Genomic DNA, 20,841 nt, shown 5'->3' on the forward strand with positions numbered 1-20,841 from the left:
CCCTGGACTCCTCCTCAGGTGGTGGGAGTGGGAGCGGGGAGCCCCTTGGGCCTGCCCTCCACCTCTGCCTCACTCAGCTGCCTTGCTCTCCATTCCTGGCACTCGGGGGTGTTCTAGCAACAGCCAGCTCCCCAGAGCTGGTTACAGGAGAGTCTGCCACCAGCAATGGGGCCAAGTCCACCCTCCTTCCTGCTCACAGACGAGGGAGGAACAACTTCTGTCGGCACCAAAGAAGGGAGGCCTCTTCTTCAAAAAGCCTCAGCCAGCCACTCCTTTAGCAAAAGTGGCTGAGCATTGACTGTGGCCTGGCTCTGGGGACACCAAGCAGGATAGACAAGGCCTCTGCTCTCTAGGAGTTCTCCCATGGAGACAGAGTGAGCAAGGGGGATGAGCAGGCATGGGCCAGGGCTGTCCCACAGGGCTCCAAACAAAAGCCCTGTGGCCTCATACTCCAGCCTCCCTGCTCTGACCCCTGAATGCAGTGAGCTAATTGGCCTCCCCCTGCCTCTGGACTGAACTCAGGGCTCTTGGGCACCCAGGGGTTCTCTCCCAGTCTCACCACATGGCCCTGGACATAAGAACACTAATGAGCAGAGGGCAGATGAGACACGGAAGGTCGGGGTGGGCTGCTTTCACTCGACTGGCAGCATTGAGCCATCAGAGCAACTGGAGGCTATTCAGTTCAGCCACAGTCACTTGTCTAAATTCCCACGATGTGCAATAAAAGAATCAGAGCCTGTAGAGTCCTAGGAGCACTGTGTCTTGGATGCTCTGGTCACTGCCCAGGTTCCCCCTTCAGGGTGAGGCTCTCGCCTCGCACCAGGTCACACCAAAGTCCGTCTCAGGAAATTGCCCTGCGCTGACGGAATCTGCAAGATTACGTTCCCCTTCCCAGGGCAGCTCCCCATAGTGACTGGTCCGTGCAGGAGGAAAACAGTCCAGCCCCCTTGCCTCAATTTGGGCAACTCTGCAGGGTCATCCTAGCTCCAGAGGTCCCATGGGATAAGCTGAGCCTCTGTAGGATTCACACTATGGCCCAGCCTCTCCCTCTGCCAATCATGCCTCTTCTCTCCCTCACTGGTGTTGGCCCCTGAGCTCTTCCCAGGACACCTCCTGTGCACAAACTTCCCTCTCAGAATGTTTCCCTGGGAGGTGACCCAGGACACTCTCCTCCCCTTCTCCCGTCTTCATACCACTCCTCTGACCTTGTTAGGGTTTATAGGATGTGCATGCTGGTCTGTAACTCTAGTTAAGTTCTCCCTGCTTTGTATACAGATACATTCTACCACCTGAAAAACTGATCACCGGCATTTCCAATGTGGTAAATTCGAGGCCAAGTAATTTAAATTCAACTGCAGAAAGGAAGATGTGAGTGTGCATTCTGAAAAAATAAAGGTTACAAAAATATGGAGGAGGAAACAGAGAAAGCAGAAGTATACTATGTATGATTACTTGTTAATTTTCCTGTTATTCACATCCAGCTTCTCAGTAAGATCATCAATCTTTTTAATATTATCTTTTTTATAAGAAATTCATGTTTTTCCTTAAAAATCTTCCCCTGAGCACTCTCTGACTCACTACTATAATTTGGGCTGGCTACTTCCTGGGTCCACTACATAGCTATTATTGGGGATTTCTTGGCATTACACTTCTGGATTGGGTCCACTGTTTCTTGGATCCTGTGTATTCTCTTTCTTGGATTCACTTTCTACTTTGCAGAGTATATCCTCAGGCAATTCTGCCAGACACAGCCTGTGGGTAGGTCTCTGAGTCCTTGTATGTCTGAAAGTATTTTCTTTGCCCTCAGACTTGATTGGTAGTTTGGCTGGGTATAGAATTCCAGGTTAAAAATCAGTTTCCTCAGAACATGGAAGAGTTTGCTCCATTCTCCTCCATCACCTAGTGCTACTGTTACCATTCTGATTCTTGTTCCTTTAAAGAAGAGATTCTCTTCAGAGGGTATTGTCCCTGACCAGAACATTTGAAAATCCCATGGGGAATGTTTTTGGTCATCAAAATGACTGGCGATGTTCTGATATTCAATGGGCAGAGCCCTGAGATACAGTGCACAGGGAGTGTCATCCAAACTGTCCCATTCACATCACTAAAAAGCAAAGCAAAGCAAAGCAAAGCAGAAGGACTTACACTACTGGATTTCAACACTTATTATAAAGCAAGAGTAATCAAAACAATGAGTACCAGTGTCAAGAGAAACACATAAATTGACAGACTAGAATAAAATCTAGAAGTACACCCTCACATAGGTGGTCAATCAATTTTTGACAAAGATGCCAAGGCAGCTCAATTGAAGAAAGGATAGTCTTTCAATGAGTGTTGCTGGGACAATTGCTGGGATAATATCCAAAGAATGAACCTCTGCCTCCATTTCAGAGTATCTGCAAAATTAACTGGGGCTAGATCACAGACCCCATGTAAAAACTAAATAGGTACAACTTCTAGAAAAGCTCTTAATGGCCTTGAATTTGGCAAATATTTCTTAAATGTGACAGCAAAAGTATGAACTCTAAGTGAAGAAAAAAATCAGCAAATTGGACTTCACTACAGTAAAAAACTTGGTCTTCAAAAGACACTGTTAAGAAAATAAAAAGGTAAGTCATAGTCTGGGAGGAAATACTTGCAAACTTGATATCCAGCAGAGGACTTGTGTGTAGAATATATAAAGAATTTTACAACTCAATAAAAACAAGAAAAAACACCCAATTATAAATGGACAAATGTTTTACAGAGACATTTCACCAAAGATATATCAGTGCCAAATAAATGCATTCAAAGAAGCTCAACATCATCAGTCATTAGGGAAATGCAAATTAAAACCCCAGAGATTTAGAGAAGACACCAACAGCAAAGCAACAAAGGAAAAGGAGATAAACTGGGAGACATCAACATTGAAAGCTTCTGTGCTTTGAAGGACTTCAATCAAGAAAGAGACAGAAGAGAGAAAACCTACAGAAGAGAAAACGTTTGCTGTTCACATGTCGATTAGAGACATGTATCTAGATAATAAGGAAATTTGACAACTCAATAATAAAAAATTTAACAATGGGAAAGGATCTGAATAGACATTACCACAAAGAGTATATCATAAGCACAAGGAAAGATTCTCAACATTATTATTAGCCATTGGAGAAATGCAAATCAAAAGCTTGACACACCACTTAACCACTTACACCCACCAGGTGCAACCCACTAGGTTGGCTGGAATAAAAACTACTGGCACTAACAGGTGTCGGTGAGGAGGCAGGAAAACTGGCGTTCTCATACACAGCTGTTGGGAATGTAAAATGGTGCAGCTGCTTTGGAAAATTGCCTGACAGTTCCTCAAACAGGTAAACATTTAAACCACATGATCCAGCAATTCCACTCCTAGGTATATACCCAAGAGAATGGAAAAACATTATGACTCTTGGAAACACCATGCTAAGTGCAAGAAGCCAGTCACAAAGGACCACACATTGTATGGTTCCTTTTCAGTGAAATGTGCAGCACGGCCCCTCTATAGAGGCAGAAAGTAGATTAGCGGTTGCCAGAACTTAGGGGCGGGAGTGGAGGGTGAAGATTCCTTATGAGGTAATGAAAATGGTCTGAAATTGATTGTGGTGATGGTTGCACTTACTCTGAATGCTCTAAAGGTCACTGGGTTGCACACTTTAAAATGGTGTCATTTGGCACATTTACTATATATCTCAGTAGAACAGTTAACAGGAAAAAACCACACTGAGATACCACTGCATACCAACTAGACTGGCTTAAAGTAAGAACATTGGTCATTCTTCTTCCAGCGTTCCTGTGAGGGCTTACTCTGGAGTAGGGCGATAGGGTGCAGTGAGGGTAGGTGATTGGCTTCCCCACACTCAGCATGAAGCCCCCTGCCACAGGAGCCCTGTACTAGGTCAGAGCCCTAGACACACCTGTCCAGGAAGTCTTGCCAGCCTCTCACCAAGACTGCAACCTCCAGCCAAGGACCTAGCCCAGAGAGATCACAGATCAGTGGGTCCTTTCGAAGGAATAAATGTGTGAATCAGTGCCACAGGCACAGTGGAAACATGGCTCTAAGACCCATTAACTGAACTTGAGCCCAGGACGAAGGTTGCAAATGGGGCAGCTGCCATCCCAGCACAAGACAGAAAGTGAGCTGTGACGTTTAACATGATGAGTTTAACATGATGAGTATCCGCTGCCACCATTTTAAGGGCAGGAGATTTCATACAAAGAATCTAGCCTTGGGGATCTCTTGGACAGGTCCCATTGGCTGCAGTTGTCTCCAGGTGAATGGTGGCCACCTCCCCTGAGGCCTTTCCTTCACCCGTCTTACAGGAGCACCTGAGTTTCCCACCTCTGCTTCCCACAGGCCTGCCAGCCCTGATGCTGAAGACTCGGAACCGTCCTAGCACCCACACAGTCCACCCTTCCTTGCATTGCCACAGTGGGGTGTGGAGGCTTTCTGAGGCACAGACCCAGCTCAATGACTCCTCTGCCCTGTTTTGTTGACTAAAGCAAGTCAAGAGGCCAGCCAGGCACACAACAGGGGCTCCATAAGTGACACTGTCACCTCCTGCAGCTGTCCCCTCCCTGTAGCCTGGTTTGAAGCCAGGAAGATGGAGGGCAAGGGAAAGGGTGCACCCTCAGGACACCCAGTCTTCCTGGCTCCTTGGAAGCGGCAGCAGGAACCCACCTCCCTGCTGTGGCTGTCCCACCTGGCTGCCATCGGATGCCCTCTGCTGTTGATCAAGTTGGGTGCTTATGTGGTCATGTTTACCAACTCCTGGAGGGCACTGGGCCATGGAACCCTTACCCTCTGTTGACTGAAGAAAAGATCAAGCTTTTAGAGAATTAAAGTCAGTTTTATGTAGAAGCCTTCCTGAGGACTATAGACTGAGGCCTGTAGCCGGGAGTAGCCCTTTAGAGAGGCTCCATCAGGCCATTCCTGCACAGCGTTTCAGCCCACAGCTTGTATACAGGCGGTGGAGAGTCCGTGTGCTCAAATCCACATTCAACTTGTTCAGAAGTTACATTACAGCAGAGTCACACCTAGGTTTGGGTGTAGGAGTGCATGTCTTTATAGATTACAGAGGCATAAGCACTCGAGGCACAAGCACTAAATTCAGCAGACATTATCTTAATGTGTGGGAAAGGCAAGGACTGGGAACATTTCACTTCTAAAAAATAGTCACTTGGGTCAGAGACGTGGGAGCCTTGTGATCTATCCTGCTTTGTCTTCAAAACGTCTTTCTGGAGAGCTACACTTTATGCTGACAAGCCAAAATGAGCAAACATGGCTTCTTATGGTGGTTACTTTGTCTCACAAGTTCCCTCTTTTGCTCATAAATCAACTATCAGCTGCATTTACAAGACAAATACCGATTGTCCTATGTAGCCAGGAAGACTCTTGCCTGGAAAGGCGGGAAGCTTCGGTGGTAGTTTTATCAGGCTCAGCATGCATACTTGCCTATTTTGCAAAGAACACACTTCAGATTGCATCTACTTTTAACTAGCATGAGCTGGGGGTTTTGTTGTTGTTCTTTGTGACATTGCCTTTTTCTGTACCTAACACAGTACCTCAACAGGACTATTACAAGGATACTGCAGAATATACATAGCAATATATATTTAATAGCATTAAAATGAGTTACAGATTGAAAAACCCATGATAACCATTTCACAAAACTGGAACATACATTTGTATAGTTTTTTTAAAATCAATTGTAATATTTTCCCCTTTTGGTGCCCATATTTATTATAGTCTTTTCATGAAAAGCAATTTTGGACTAGAGCTGATTGAAAATGTTTTTGTTTTTGTTTTTGAGACAGGATCTCACTCTGCCACCCAGGTTGGAGTGCAGTGGCACCATCATCACAGCTCACTGCAGGCTCAACCTCCTGGGCTCAAGCTATCCTCCCACCTGAGCCTCCTCAGTAGCTAAGACTACAGGCCCACACCATCACACCTGGATAAATTTTAAATTTTTTTAGACACTAGGTCTCACTGTGGTACCCAGGCTGGTCTTGAATTTCTGGGCTTACGTAGTCCTCCAACCTCAGCCTCCCAAAGTGTTGGAATTATAGGCATGAGACTGCACTCAGCCTGCAAGACTGCACTCAGCCTGCAAATGTTTTTAGAGAATAATTTATAATAATAACTGTGGATAAGAAAACTTAGAATAGCCATGGTTAAAATCTGATGAAAGTTTTTAATCGGCAAGGAAATTTAGTTATTTCTATTTCATGCAGCATTTTAAGATAACAACCAGAATTATGACTGATAATGTCTTATCAGGACCATCAGATGTTTATAATATTTTTTTTGAGATGGAGTCTCTCTCTGTCACCAGGCTGGAGTGCAGTGGCATAATCTCAGTTCACTGCAACCTCCAACTTCATGATTCAAGCAATACTCCTGCCTCAGCCTCCCGAGTAGCTGGGATTACAGGCAGGTCCCACCATGCCCAGCTAATTTCTGCATTTTTAGGAGAGACAGGGTTTCACCATGTTGGCCAGGATGGTCTCGAACTTCTGACCTCAGGTGATCCGCCTGTCTCAGCCTCCCAATGTGCGGGATTACAGACGTGAGCTACCTCACCCGGCCTGATGTTTATAAAAGTTATATGATTTTTGGAATATTTCTATTAACAACATATCCACACAAATATAAATGATTTAATATAACAATAAAATTATTACTGATAACGTGAGATTTTTATGAATTTATATGACTTTTGGAACATTTATATCAATAACATACCCATAAATATAATTGAAAGATCTAGTATCATTTATCATTTGACAATGCCTTCCATACAACTTACCAAACAATTTAAATCATTTAATATCTGCACAAGATGAGAGGTATATTTGTGGGGGGTTCCAGGGACACGCTGCAAAATCCCACTTTTGGCCATTTTAATTTAAATCTCCTTTAGTAAAGTCCTCCCATTCAGGGAGACACTTGCCAGTGTAAGCTCTGCATATGTTACACACAAAGCCTGCTGGAGTACTGACTGGAGGTTGGCTTTTCAATGCCCCGGTTGTTTCAGTTTGGGATGATTTATTTTCCACTGTGAGAGCCCAGCAAAGCAGAAATGCTAGTGAGAAATGCAGTGGGTCAGATGTGCTGCTTTGGCTGGCCACTGTGGCTCATGCCTGTAATCCCAACACTTTGGGAGGCTGAAGCAGGAAGATCACTTGAGCCCAGGAGTTCAAAACCAGCCTGGGTAATATAGTGAGATCCCATCTCTACAAAAAATAAATAAATAACAGCTAAGCATGGTGGTGTGCACCTGTAGTCCTAGCTACTCAGGAGGCTGAGGAGGGAGACTGCTTGAGCCCAGGAGGTGGAGGCCACAGTGAGCTGAGATTGTGCCTCTGCACTCCAGCCTGGGAGATAGAGTGAGACTCTTCTCAAAAGAAAATGTGCTGTCTTGACTGGGGGTGGTGGCTCATACCTGTAATCCCAGCACTTTTGGAGGCTAAGGTGGGTAGATTGCTTGAGGTTAGGAGTTCAAAACCAGCCTGGCCAACATGGTGAAATCCCATCTCTACTAAAAATACACACACAAAAAAATCAGTCTGGCATGGTGGTGGGCACCTGTAATCCCTGCTACTTGGGAGGCTGAGGCAAGAGAATCGCTTAAACTACTGCATACCAGCCTGGGCACCCAAGCAAGACTCTGTCTCAAACCAAAAGAAAATGTGCTATTCTGAGCTCTGCCAATGGCTGTCTACGTGTCTCGGTTTCTCTCGTGGGTTGCCTAAAGCAATCGTGGGGGCTCAGAGCACTGGGTGACTAAACCTCCTGTGTGCCTCTCCAGATGAGCTGTTTATTACTTGTGACAAGGAATTTCCTGTGGGACTGCTACACATCACAGAGATGGTACCTCCAACACTTCTACAGATTTCCAGTCACCTGAAGATGCCAAATCAGAATCTGGCTGAAGGATCGAGTGTCCCTTGTCTTCAGAGTTGACAGAGGCCAAACCCTCAGAGATTTGTAATAGTGTCTGTCCAGCCGAGCCTTGTTTTTGGAGGCAAACTGAAAAGGAAGCAGTGGCACAGCCCAGCCAGTGACACAGCCTCGCCTATCTGCTCCTGCCTAATACCTTTGAACTAGGAGAATTCCCCTTCTGGAGGAATGAAAACTCTCGAGGAAGACCTCACCTCACATCAAGAAGTGAGAGCAATGAATTGGAAAAAAAACCTCAGGACTGTCAACTAAGTCGGAGGTCTGAGACTCAGAAGAGACTCATCCTTCTGCAACCGTGGTGAAAGCAGAGATGCTCACAGGCCCTGTGCTGATACCAGGTGCTGTGTGCACAACGTTCCTGATAACCATGGGCAGTCTAGTCTGAGTCCCTTTGTGGTTGCCACGATTGTCAACTAAAGAAAAGATCAAGTTGTCAAAGAAATAAAGTCAGTTTTATGTAGAAGCCTTACTGAGGGCTGTAGACTGAGGCCTATAGCTGGGAGCAGCCCTTTAAAGAGGCTCCATCAGGGTGTTCCTACACAGCGTTTCAGCCCATGGCTTATATACAGGTGGTAGAGGGTTAATGCATACAAATCCACATTCAATGTGTTCAAAAGTTACAGCAGAGTCACACCTAGGTTTCAGTGTGGGAGTGGATGTGTTTAGAGATTACAATCACAGAGGCATAAACACCAACCCTGTCAGACGTTATCTTATGTGTGGGAAAAGGCAAAGACTGGGGTTATTTTAATTCTTTTTTTTTTGAGATGGAGTCTCATTCTTGTCACCCAGGCTGGAGTTCAGTGGTGCGATCTTGGCTCACTGTAACCTCTGTCTTCTGGGTTCAAGCTATTCTCCTGCCTCAGCCTCCTGAGTAACTGGGATTACAGGTCTCCGCCACCGCACCTGGCTAATTTTTGTATTTTTAGTAGAGATGGGGTCTCGCCATGTTGGCCAGGCTGGTCCCAAACTCTTGGCCTCCCAAAATGCTGAGATTATAGGTGTGAGCCACCATATAGTGGCTCAGGCAAGAGATGTGAGGAGCTGCATGCTGTGTCCTACTTTGTCTTAGAAGCTTCTTTCTGGAGAGCTGCACACAGTCACAGGGTCAGGGATTCTATGTTGCTCAGGCTGGTCTCGAACTCCCAAACTTCAGGTGATCCGCCTGCCTAGGCCTCCTAAAGTGCTGGAATTACAGGCATGAGCCACCATACCTGACCCACCCCGCTGTTTTTAAAAGAGGGTCTTCACCAGTTTGATGGGGATATGGGAAAATAAAAATAACTCTCAGACTTTGCTGGGTGACAAATGGCACAACCTCCTCACAGAGCAACTGGAGAATCTTGAGGTGGATTTCAAATGCACACACAGTTTGACCCAGGAGTTCCAATTTTAAGAATGTATTCACAGATATGCTCACTCACATTCTCAGTAGAATCCTGGAAAGCCCCTTTTGCAGAGCCTCTGCAGCCTCACGTGAGGTTGGAGAGGCTCTCTGTGGGCTGATGAGGGTGACCCTCAGGATAACATGACAAAAGCCTGGCCCAGGATGGTGGCTGTGGGATGTCCCTAGGAGTGCAGAAGTTTGAGGCAATGTGCAGCATCATGAGCCTGGATACATACACGCTAGTTCCAAGACACACCCCAGGTAATGTTAAGTGGGTAGCTCCAGGCTTTTTATACCTCCTCATGTATATTTCACCTTTTCACAAAATCACAGTAGCCTGAGGTCGGAAGGAGACTGAGTCTATAACCTTTCATAAAGTTCAGGTACTGTTTTCCATGTGTCTTTTCTTTTCTTTCGTTCTTTCTTTCTTTTTTTTTTTTTTAATTTTGAGACAAAGTCTCACTCTGTCACCAGGCTGGAGTGCAGTGGTGTGATCTGAGGGTGTGCACCACCATGCCCAGCTAATTTTTCTATTTTTAGTAGAGTTGGGGTTTCACCATGTTGGCCAGGATGGTCTCAATCTCTTGACCTCGTGATATGCCCACCTCAGCCTCCCAAAGTGCTGGGATTACAGGTGTGAGCCACCAAACCCAGCCCCACATATCACCTTTTCAAAATGTAACCATAATGATAAACTGAAAGGGAATGATGATCGTGGGTGTGATACTCTCTATGCTTGTCTCCCTCTTATTTCAACCTGGATTCTGAGAGCAGGGACCCTGTCTGATTAATCCCTACACTCTCAGCTCCCATACCCTGCCACCAAGAAAAGCCCAGGAAACATCTGGCAAATGAATGAATGAATGAACGGAATGCAGAATGCATGATTGAGAAGCCTGTAATAATATTACCAGGCTGGGGTGGCCCCTGCATTCCTCACTCAGAACTGAATCAGTAAAGGTGTTCTTCCCCTAAGCCTGAGGCAGGAAAGTAGCCCATGCAGGGCTTCCTAAGGCTTGCAAGCACCCAGAACACACACTGGCAGAGAACGGAGGCCAGATGGCAATGGAGGACTCTCCCCTTCCCCCGCACGCGCTCATCTTCAACTTCCTTTCTTGTCTCCACTCTTTCTGCTTATCTGCCTCTTCACTGAGGGAGTGTCAGGCATGGGAGGGATGGGCTGCCGGAAAGAGGCCAAGACTAGGAACAGTGCATGGCTGCCAATGTGCTGATGAGCCCCGGGCAGCTCTCGTTGTCCATCCCAGCTTCCCAGTCGTCGTCTGTGGACAGGCAATTTAACATCCCCTGCCCCTCCCCCCGCCCCACGTTGCCAGGTGGCTCTGAGGATGAAATAAGATCACCTATGGAAACACATGGAAAGTGCCTGGCACATGGCAGGTGCATGTGTTGTCACTCCTGCCTGACCCCTGGCTCTGAGATTTATCAGAATCCACAAAGATCAAGTTGGAATGCAGACATGTTAAACAATAAACATGATTAGAAAACTATACATCTGCATGTTAAAATGTAAAAGTAACCACTAGAAAAATATAGATAGAAGGTATAATTTCCAAACCACTAGAGGAAAAACAAAATAGAACCAAGACAGTTCAATCAATTTAAAAGTGAAAGAAAATGAAATCATAATTAACTGAACATATAAAGGAAGATGGCTAAATAAGTCCCAACAGATCAACAACTACAATAAGCGTTAATGTTTTCCACTTACCTATTAAGAGGCAGAGACTCTCAGAAAGGCTCTTTATGAAGCCCAGCTTCTATATGTTGATAAGTAAGGCAAAGCATCACAAGAGCTCCTTGGTGTTGGAGTTCCTGCCTGCCACCTTCTATGCACTCCTCATTACCTTTCCTGCCCTGATGCTCCTAGCCTTAAATCCTCAGAGCTAAAGATCTGGGTCACTGAGGAGCACCCTGTGGTCACTCAAGATAGGGTGGGCTGGTGGTTGCAGCCACTTGTCCATCACCTCCTTTCTGCAAATCAGGAAGGATGCTCATTCCTGAGTTGAAACACACTGCAGGAGGAGGAAACCGGCTACAAGTTGCTGGAGACCCTAGGACAGCTGCACACCCCTCTCAGAGGATTACAGACCCTTGCATTGTCTCTTGTCCCCAGGGCCAAGTTCTGGAGCACGTGTACATAGAGCGCAGTATCCGGACTCAGCCCTGTATAAATATCTTCAGCCTACTCTCAGCTGGACCTTTATAAGAGACTCTGAACTCCCCTTAAAGAGAAAAGGGGTCGGGCATGGTGGCTCATGCCTATAATCCAAGCACTTTGGAGGCCAAGGCGGGCGGATCACCTGAGGTCAGGAGTTCAAGACCAGCTTAACAACATGGTGAAACCCTGTCTTTATAAAAAATAAATAAATAAATAAATAAAATAGAGAAAAGGGACCAGAAAAAGGAGTCATCAGAGTGAGATTATTAGCTGAAGCTATCTGGGCTATCCTTTATTACAAATGAGGAAACTGAGATCCAAAGAAGATGGTCTGTGTAAAGACACACAGCTTGTTAATGGCAGACCTCTCCAACATAATCCCAAATGTAGTTATTCAAATACTGATGTCATGAGTTCTGCCACAGCAGAGTACAATCTTAAACCCATGTTTTTTCTTTTTTTTTTTTTTTTGCTAACAATTTTTTTTGTTATTTTTTCTTTATTTTCTTTTGCTAACAACATTTTTTTTTCTTTTTTTTTTTTAGAGATAGGGTCTTGCTCTGTTAGCCAAGCTGGCTGGGTGTAAACTCATGGGCTCAAAGTGATCCTCCCATCTCAGCCTTCTGAGTAGCTAGGACTGCAGGCACACATCCCTGGGCCCAACTGACAAAATATCTTTCATTTGAAAAGTTTCCTTACCAAAATATACTTAGTCCATAAAGCAACTTTATGTCACTTGCCATAAATTGAAGGTAACTCACAAAATGAATGGGGTGAAGACATGTTTTTGGTTAGAAACTGTTGTCATTTCAAACTGTAAGTTCGAAGACTGCTCTTCTTCTGTCAAAAAGGGAGATCTGGGCCAGGTGTGGTGGTGGCTCACACCTGTAATCCCAGAATTTTGGGAGGCCCAGGTGAGCAGATCACTTGAGGTCAAGCGTTCAAGACCAGCCTGGCCAAAATGATAAAACCCTGTCTCTACTAAAAATACAAAAATTAGCTAGGCATGGCAGCTCGCACCTGTAATCCCAGCTAATCAGGAGGCTGAGGCAGGAGAATTGCTTGAACTCGGGAGGCGGAGGTTGCAGTGAGCTGAGATCGTGCCACTGCACGATCAACAGAGTGAGACTCTGTCCTCTCCACCTCCAAAAAAGGGAGATTTGCAAGCACTAGAGAGGTGTTAAACACTTATCAGCACATACCTGAGACCTTCTACTTTTACCTTTTTTGAGACGGAGTCTCGCTCTGCTTTGTATAATCAGAAGGATTGCAAGAGAAATGAAAAAGGATGGACCCTTCTCTCTGTCACTCCGTGTTGCTTCATGTGCTTCTGTGCACATCTCCTAGTCTCAAGGACTTTGTCTCAGGTGTCCTGGGGCCCCAAAGGCTGGTCCTAACCTCCCCACCCCATGTCCCTGCCTATCCATCTGTAAAATGGGGATCAAAATTTGTACTGCTGAGGGATGTTGGAAGCCGAGAAGCCGAGTAAAGCAACATGGAAATCCCCAACGCATGTCCTCCCCTGTGGTGTTAGAGGTGTTATCACCATCAAACCCTGAAGGAGGGGACACCTCTGCATCTCCCCCAGCCCCCATTGGGAGGTTTGCTCCCTCGGCAGCCGTCAGGCTCTGGATCCTCCATGAGGTCGCTCACAGCCCGCCACGTGGGCAGGCTGGCAGTTCTGCTTCCCTGGATGGGACACCCCCTCCTCTGCCTGGCTATCAGTTGAGGCCTCTGTCTCTGCAGGAAACCGGGATGTCTTAGTCCATTCCTGCTGCTGCTGTAACAAAGCACCTCAGACTGGGTAATTTACAAAGAACAGAAATTTATTACTCACAGTCCTGGAGGCTGGGAAGTCTTAAGATCAAAGTCCTGTCAGGCTTGGGTGTCTGGTGGGGGCTGCTCCCTGCTTCGAAAATGACGTGGTGTTGCTCTGCCCTCACACAGAAGAAGAGATGAAGGGGCCAGGCAGCTCTCTGTTTTTTGTTGTTGGTTTTCTTTCTTTCTTTCTTTCTTCTTTCTTTCTTTCTTTCTTTCTTTCTTTCTTTCTTTCTTTCTTTCTTTCTTCCTTCCTTTCTTTTTTTGAGACAGGGTCTCTGTTGCTCAGGCTGGAAAGGAGTAGCACACACACAGCTCACTGCAACCTCCACCTCCTGGGTTCCAGCCATCCTCCCACCTCAACTTCCCAAGTATCTGGAACTACAGGCACACGTCACCATGTCCAGCTATGGTTTTTTTTGTTGTTGTTAGTGATGAGGTTTCACCACTTAGCCCAGTCTGGTCTCAAACTCCTGGGTTCAAGCAATCAGCCTGTTTCCAAAAGTGCTGGGATTATAGGCGTGAGCCACCAAAATGGGCCCAGACAGCTCTCTGAAGCCTCTTTTATATAAGGGCAGAGCCTTATTTGTGAGGGCAGAGCCTGCATGTCCCAATCACCTCCCAAAGACCCAGCCTCTTAATACCACTGCCTCAGGTTCTCAGATCCAACATGTAAATTTTGGAGGGACACATACATTCAAACCATAGCCCTGGGCTTGTCTTGCTCCCCACCTGTCCACCCACCCCACCAGCAGGGCCTCTGCTCCCTGGAGCAGGCACTGAAGGTGCCATTTATAAAGCCAGAGATGGAAGAGCCCTGCAGGGTCACCTCGTGCAACCTGACCCTTTTACAGATGGGAAGACTGAGGCCAAAGGCAAGGCCTCCTCCCTTAGACCCTTGGGCACAGTATCTTAGCAAGGAGCTGATCAGAGGTCCGTGAACATATTTGGGATGGGGAGTGAGGAAGAGAGGGAAAAAAAACCACACTGACATGTCAAAACGAATAAATGTTTAATTAAATGCCCACAGAATATAACATTAGTCAACTAGTCAACTGCATCTCAACTCCACTCTTGTGTAGTTATACATAAATTTTATTTAATGAGGCATGTGGGTGCCTTGTAATACGTTGATGTGAAGCAGTATGGAAATGCCAAACTAGAACCTAGCAGAGGTCTTAAAATAGCTCTGCCCACGAAAAAGAAGGGGTTTGCCAAAGAGCCCTCATTCATTCAGCAAGCACTAATGAGCCTGTGAAGCCAGAAGAGCCCACATGAAGGGTCTCTGACCCTGCCCAGGGCGGCTCAGTCCTCCCTGGCCTCTGACTCTCATCTCTGGGCGTCCTGTCCTGGACATCTCTCTATCCATCTTCCCCAGGGCAGGGTATTTGTTTGCACATATGGGGCAATTGAGGCCCAGAGAAGACAGGGCAGGCCTGAAGTTACCCAGTGGCAGAGCAGGGATCACTATTCAGACTCCCTGGCCATGCCCCTCCTGGAAGCAGGCAGGCCAGCATCCCCAGGGACCCTTCCCCACCCCTCATGAATATTCCCATGGCTGACCCAGCCCTCCCGCTTCCAGAAGTCTGCAAGGAAACCCATTACAGATTCATGCGGCACCCGCTGCATTTCCAATTAAGAGAACACAGTTATTCTAATTTTAACATCCCTCTCTACTACCTCCATTCCCTCCCCTTCCCCTGCATTTATGTAAGGGATGTTTCTGCCTCCCGAGAGTGTGATGCAGCCCGAATCTCTTGCCTGTTGCTTAGGATGAGTCATCTTTTGGAGGGCTCTTTGTAATGCGGGCAATGCTTCTCCTGAGATCCCTGACAGACACTTCCCCAGTAAGCAAAGAACACCAACCCAGGGGCACTGAACCAGGCTGGAGGCTGGAGGACTCAGCTCCTATTGACCAAGACCCTTAGACTAAGTCCAGCCACCTCCCCAGGCCTCCAGGGCCCTGCCTGGCCTTGCCCTGTAACTGACTGTCTCCCCTAGTCTAGGGTTGCCAGATTAAATACAGGGCACCTAGTTACCCCGGAATTTCAGATAAACAACAAATCATATATATATTTTTTAAGTACAAGTATGTCCCATGCAACTTCAGGACATTTGCACTTTAAAAAAAATCAGTCATTGCTTACCTGAAATTTCAGAGTAATTGGCAATCTGGCAACCTACTCTGGCCACGCTGTCCCATAATCCCAATAACTTTCCCACCACAGGGCCTTTGCTTGTGCTATTCCTTCAGCCTGGAATCCCCACCCCTGCCCCCAACCCAATTCCTTGATACTGAGGTTTCACTTCAGATGTCACTGCTGCAGAGCCATCTTCCCTGAGCACCAAACAGAAGTGGGGGTGCCACCATACTCCCTCCTATGGCCTTGTCTTACCTTTCTCACAGCACTTGGCACCGCCTCAGAAACACGTCAGCTCTGTGAGAGAGGCCAAGTCTGTCCAGCAGAGGGCAGGGCACAGAGTCGGTGCCCAACGCATGTGTGTCCCACAATGTTTGATATTTCTTTTTTTTTTTTTTTGAGACGGAGTCTCGCTCTTGTTGCCCAGGCTGGAATGCAGTGATGTGATCTCGGCTCACTGCAACCTCTGCCTCCCAGGTTCAAGCAATTCTCCTGCCTCAGTCTCCCACGTAGCTGGGCTTACTAATTACTGCCACCACACCCTGCTAATTTCTGGGTTTTTTTTTTTTTTTTTTTTTTTTTTTTTAGTAGAGAGGTTTAGAAGAAGGTTTCACCATGCTAGCCAGGCTGGTCTTGAACTCCTGACCTCAGGTTATCCACCCACCTCCACTTCCCAAAGTGCTGGGATTACAGGCGTGAGCCACTGTGCCTAGCTGATGTTGGATATTTTTTTCTCAGCTCACTGTAACCTCTACCTCCCGGGTTCAAGCAATTCTCCTGCCTCAGCCTCCCAAGTAGCTGGGACTACAGGCACATACCACCATGCTCGGCTAATTTTTGTACTTTTAGTAGAGATGGGGGTTTTACCATGTTGGCCAGGATGGTCTCCATCTGTTGATCTCATGATCCGCCCACCTTGGCCGCCCAAAGTGCTGGGATTACAGGTGTGAGCCACCGTGCCCGGCTGCTTTTCTTTAATTAACTCATTTAATCTTCCAACCCGACCGATTGAGGTGCTTCCATTTCCCAGGTGTAGAAACAGACACAGAGAGAGCAGGCAGCTTGCTCACAGTCACACAGCTGATAACAAGTGAAGCCACGATTGGAATGCAGGCCTTCTGGCTCCAGCCCCGGCAGATCAAGCAGTGGACTGGTCCAGCCCTCTAGTAACTTCAGTGTTTACTCAGCAGACCTGCAGAAGGCCCGCCCTGGCCATGCAGCCTCAGCCCTCTCTTCACCTCAGCCTCACCCTTCATGCCACCACCACCACTGCCCAGCACAAAGCACAGCTCCTGACCCTGCTCGTCTTTGCAGATAAACAATGGGTGATTTTTTTTAGTCCCACGCACCTCCTTCCCTGTTTTCTTCTTACTCCTCCTATAAGATGCCTGAGCAAGACTCAGGATGCCACTTTCAGGGAGCCCACCCTGATCATCCATATCCTCTCCACTGGAGTGAGGTCTTCTCTGAGCTTCCTCGGCACTGGCCCCACTCCGGCCCTGGTCTAAGCCTGCGCTTTGTCACACTATGAGCTCAGAAGCATGGAGTGGGTGGAAGGTCTCCCAGAGTCCCAGCACCACAGAGATGAATGCAGAATTGCAAGGTCCATCTTCTCATCAGTGTGAAACCTCAGCTTCTTTCATCTTTCCTGTCCTCAGAATAACTTTGGTCCCTGTCCCAGACTGTCCCTGACCAACCAGAGTTGACTCCTCTCGTGTGGACTGGAACAGAGACGAGAATTGGGGTGGCTGGTTCCCAGAGGGGCTGGCAGGAACAAAATCCATGTAGGACTTTTGGCTCAATGCCTCTCCAGACCAACCTAGAGGAAAACGCACACCATGTCTAGGAGGTTGTCCGAGGGAAATAACCAGATGAGGGCAGAGCTGTCTGCACCCGGACGTGCATTTTAGCATTATTGATGACACTGATGCATTAGAAGCAAGCTGGGTGCCCATTAAGTGGGGATGGGTGAGGCCACCAATGCTAAATCACACCTCTGCTGCAGCTTCCCTTGCTCTCTGCTGATCAGTCACGATAGCCACACACTCGCAGTCTGGAACCTTTGAACAGTTGTACCTGTGCCTGGAACGCTCTTCCCCACCCGCCCATCCTCACGTGGCTAACTACCACTTCTCAAATGCCAGCCCAGTCATCACTTCCCTGCGAGATCCCTCCCTGACCAGGTCAAATCCCCAATAACATGGGTCTTCTTCCAGGAACGTGTCGCAGCAGCCATGGTCTGCCTCTAGAGGGAAGCTTGGTGTATCTTTTCCCCCTAGTTGACTGTAAACTCCGGTAAGGTAGAAATAGATCTGTTTTGTTCTGTTTTGTTTCCCAGTGGAAACTCAGAATCTAGGAAAGTGCCTGGAATACAATAGGCGCTTACTATTTGTTGAATGAACGTCTGATGAATGAATGACTAATGGATACAGGCCTGTACTTATTGGCAGGGCACACATAGGAAAAGAGTCCTGGAGAAAAGAGCAGCACACTGAAGTGGAGTCACAATCAGCAAAGGGGCTGCAGGTGATGCCTCTGTTCTTCTTGCTTATCTGTATTTTCTATTTTAATTAACTCCCATTACTCTGTGATTAGAAAAGTGGGCAGAAATCACCTAGGGGCTTGTTGAAATGCAGGTTCTGATTCAGCAGGTCTGGGGCCGGAGAATCAGCCTTTCCGGTGAGCTCCCCGAGTGCCGATGCTGTGATCTGAGGACCCAGTGTGAGCAGCGAGGCTGAAGACTGTTGCATGAAGAAGGAGGAGAAGGTGGTTAGAGAGCACGAGGAAAGGGGACAAGAGGGAAGGGGAAGTGGCAGAAGAGCAGTTGCACAGGCGGCGAGGCCTCTGCCCATCTGTCAGTCCCCAGTGGAGGTGCCAGGCAAGGGAGAGGAGACTACCCGGATGCTGCCCAGAAGCTTCCCGGGGCACGGTGGATGGGAGGAGGCCCTGCATCATGAAGGGTGGACAGAGAGCTGTCAGCACAAGGCTGCACTGCTGGGTGGGGAGGCAGGCGTAGTTCGGGGATGGCTTTTTCTCGGGCATCTCCTCAAGACTTGCTCTCTATGTCCCTTTCTCACATGTCCTGAATCAGGCAGCGAGAAGCGACAAGTTGGTAGTGTCTTTCAGATCCCAGAGGCAGTATTTGTTGGTTACGCTGGGCTGGGCTTTGGGGAGGGGACGGCCCCTGTCCCACGGGCGCAGCAGGGGCTCTGAGGGCCCACCTCCCTCCTGCCGAGGGCAGAGCAGTCCCTGGAGCTCAGCACATCTGCTCCCTGAGGGCTTGGTTGATGGGGCAGGCTGGGGCCTGAGGATTGGGTCCTCTCCTTGCTAGGACTCTCAGCAGGCAAAGGATGGGAACCAGGCAGGCAGAGCCTGGCAGGACAGTCAGGACTAGACGCAGAAGCCTGGGCCTGTTCCTACTGCCCCTTGGGGTGGCAGAGGGAGCTGGGTTACATGACAAACAGGCAGTGGCAAGGCAAGGATGAACATTTTCCCCAAATACAGACCCATCCAGGGCCCCAAGCTGCCAGTCATCCCGTCAGCTGCCACAGAGCAGAGTGCACCCCCCCCCAACACTTACCCTTCAAACAAACTTCCTAGCCCAGCTCCAAACACGCCACCCCTCTGCTCAGGCACCATCCACCCCTCCCCACTGCCTATAGGAGAAGGCTGACTTCTTTTTTGTTCCCTTAAAGAATTTTAGCAAAACTATACCCCCAACATTTTAAGTTGATATCTGTAACTTTTCATCCTATTTAATGTTATACTTTCATTAATAGGAACTAGAAACTATTAAACATTGTACAGGATGAAATACAATGAGAGCTGGCCAGGCACGGTGGCTCACACCTATAATCCCAGCACTTTGGGAGGCCTAGGCAGGCAGATTACCTGAGGTCAGGAGTTCGAGACCAGCCTCGCCAACATGGTGAAACCTTGCCTGTACTACAAATACAAAAATTAGCTGGGTGTGGTGGCAGGTGCCTGTAATCCCAGCTACTTGGGAGGCTGAGGGAGAGAATTGCTTGCACCTGGGAGGTGGAGGTTGCAGTAAGTTGAGATAGCACCATTGCACTCCAGCCTGGGCAACAACAGCAAGACTCCATCTCAAAAAAAAAAAAAAAAAAATACCCAGTTGTGGTGGTTCACACCTGTAATCCCAGCACTTTGGGAGGCTGAGGTGGGCAGATCACAAGATCAGAGATGAAGACCATCCTGGCTAACATGGTGAAACCCTGTCTCTACTAAAAATACAAAAAATTAGCCGGATGGGGTGGCATACGCCTGTAGTCCCAGCTACTTGGAAGGCTGAAACAGGAGAATCGCTTGAACCCAGGAGGCGGAGGTTGCAGTGAGCCGAGATTGCACTAAACTCCAGCTTGGGCAACAAGAGCAAGACTATCTTAAATCAATCAATGAAACAATGAGGGCTAATTGTTATTGGAACATGTTCAGGAGCCTAGAAGTTTCTGACCTTGCTGCCAAATGCCCCTCCCCCCACCTTATCAAATACCCCTTGTTTCAGCCCCATTCCGACTTCACCCCTCCCAGAGCCTCCTCCATCCCACCAACCCGGCACAGCCTCTTCTCCAAGGCTCCAGAACCTTCCATCCTGTGAAGGTCCTCTGAGCCTGGGGTATCTCCCTTGCTGCCCCACCCAGAGAAGTCCCGCCTGACTCAGGGCGCTGCCCCTTCCCAGCCCACCCCCAGGACGCCGCCAGCATATAACGTGAGCTAATGAAGGGCAGTGAAATAAATACATGGGCAGGCAGGGCATGAGGAGTAGATGCCAACGTCCCTAGGAGGCGATAAAGGCAAGTCAACTCTTCTGGCTTGGGGACAAAATTATCCACCTGGCAGTCAACAGGACTCGGTCTCCAGCTCAGGTGTCCAAGAAACAGCCCTTAATAATTTTCCTTTATCGTCAGGTGCGGTGGCTCACGCCTGTAATCTCAGCACTTTGGGAGCCTGAGGTAGGTGGATCACAAGGTGAAGAGATCAAGACCATCCTGGCCAACATGGTGAAACCCTGTCTCTACTAAAAAATACAAAAATTAGCTGGGCATGGTAGCACGTGCCTGTAGTCAGCTACTTAGGAGGCTGAGGCAGGAGAATCACTGGAACCCCCAGGAGGCAGGGGTTGCAGTGAGCTGAGATTAGGCTACTGCACGCCAGCCTGGCAACAGAGCGAGACTCCATCTCAAAAAAATAAATTGTTTTTCCTTTATTTTTGGAGCCCCCATTCCCTTCCTGCATTCAGTTCCAATGACTGGAACTGCCATTTCAGTCGTTCCTTAAAACATAACAAAAAGATTACATTGTCACATTTAACTGCCTT

At 47.8% G+C, this 20,841-nt stretch overlaps 1 protein-coding gene across 2 annotated transcripts in view; it reads right to left on the minus strand.

Moving 5' to 3' along the window:
• Positions 1–13,572: 13,572 nt before the first annotated feature.
• Positions 13,573–20,841, minus strand: part of NUP210 (nucleoporin 210) — a 143,049-nt gene continuing 135,780 nt past the window's right edge. The window contains exons 40-41 of one of the 2 annotated variants that reach the window (XR_013527513.1): positions 18,118–18,244; positions 13,573–13,652 (exon numbers count right to left, since the gene is read on the minus strand). Coding sequence is in view for 1 of the 2 variants with exons in the window: in XM_078351693.1 (XP_078207819.1) it covers positions 18,171–18,244 (74 nt within the window). In the remaining variant the exon portion in view is untranslated. Of the gene's footprint in view, positions 13,653–15,882; positions 18,245–20,841 lie in introns of those variants that run through there. The other variant, XM_078351693.1, reaches the window with a different exon arrangement.

This window comes from Callithrix jacchus, chromosome 15, assembly GCF_049354715.1.
Source record: "Callithrix jacchus isolate 240 chromosome 15, calJac240_pri, whole genome shotgun sequence".
Lineage (NCBI taxonomy): Eukaryota > Metazoa > Chordata > Mammalia > Primates > Cebidae > Callithrix > Callithrix jacchus.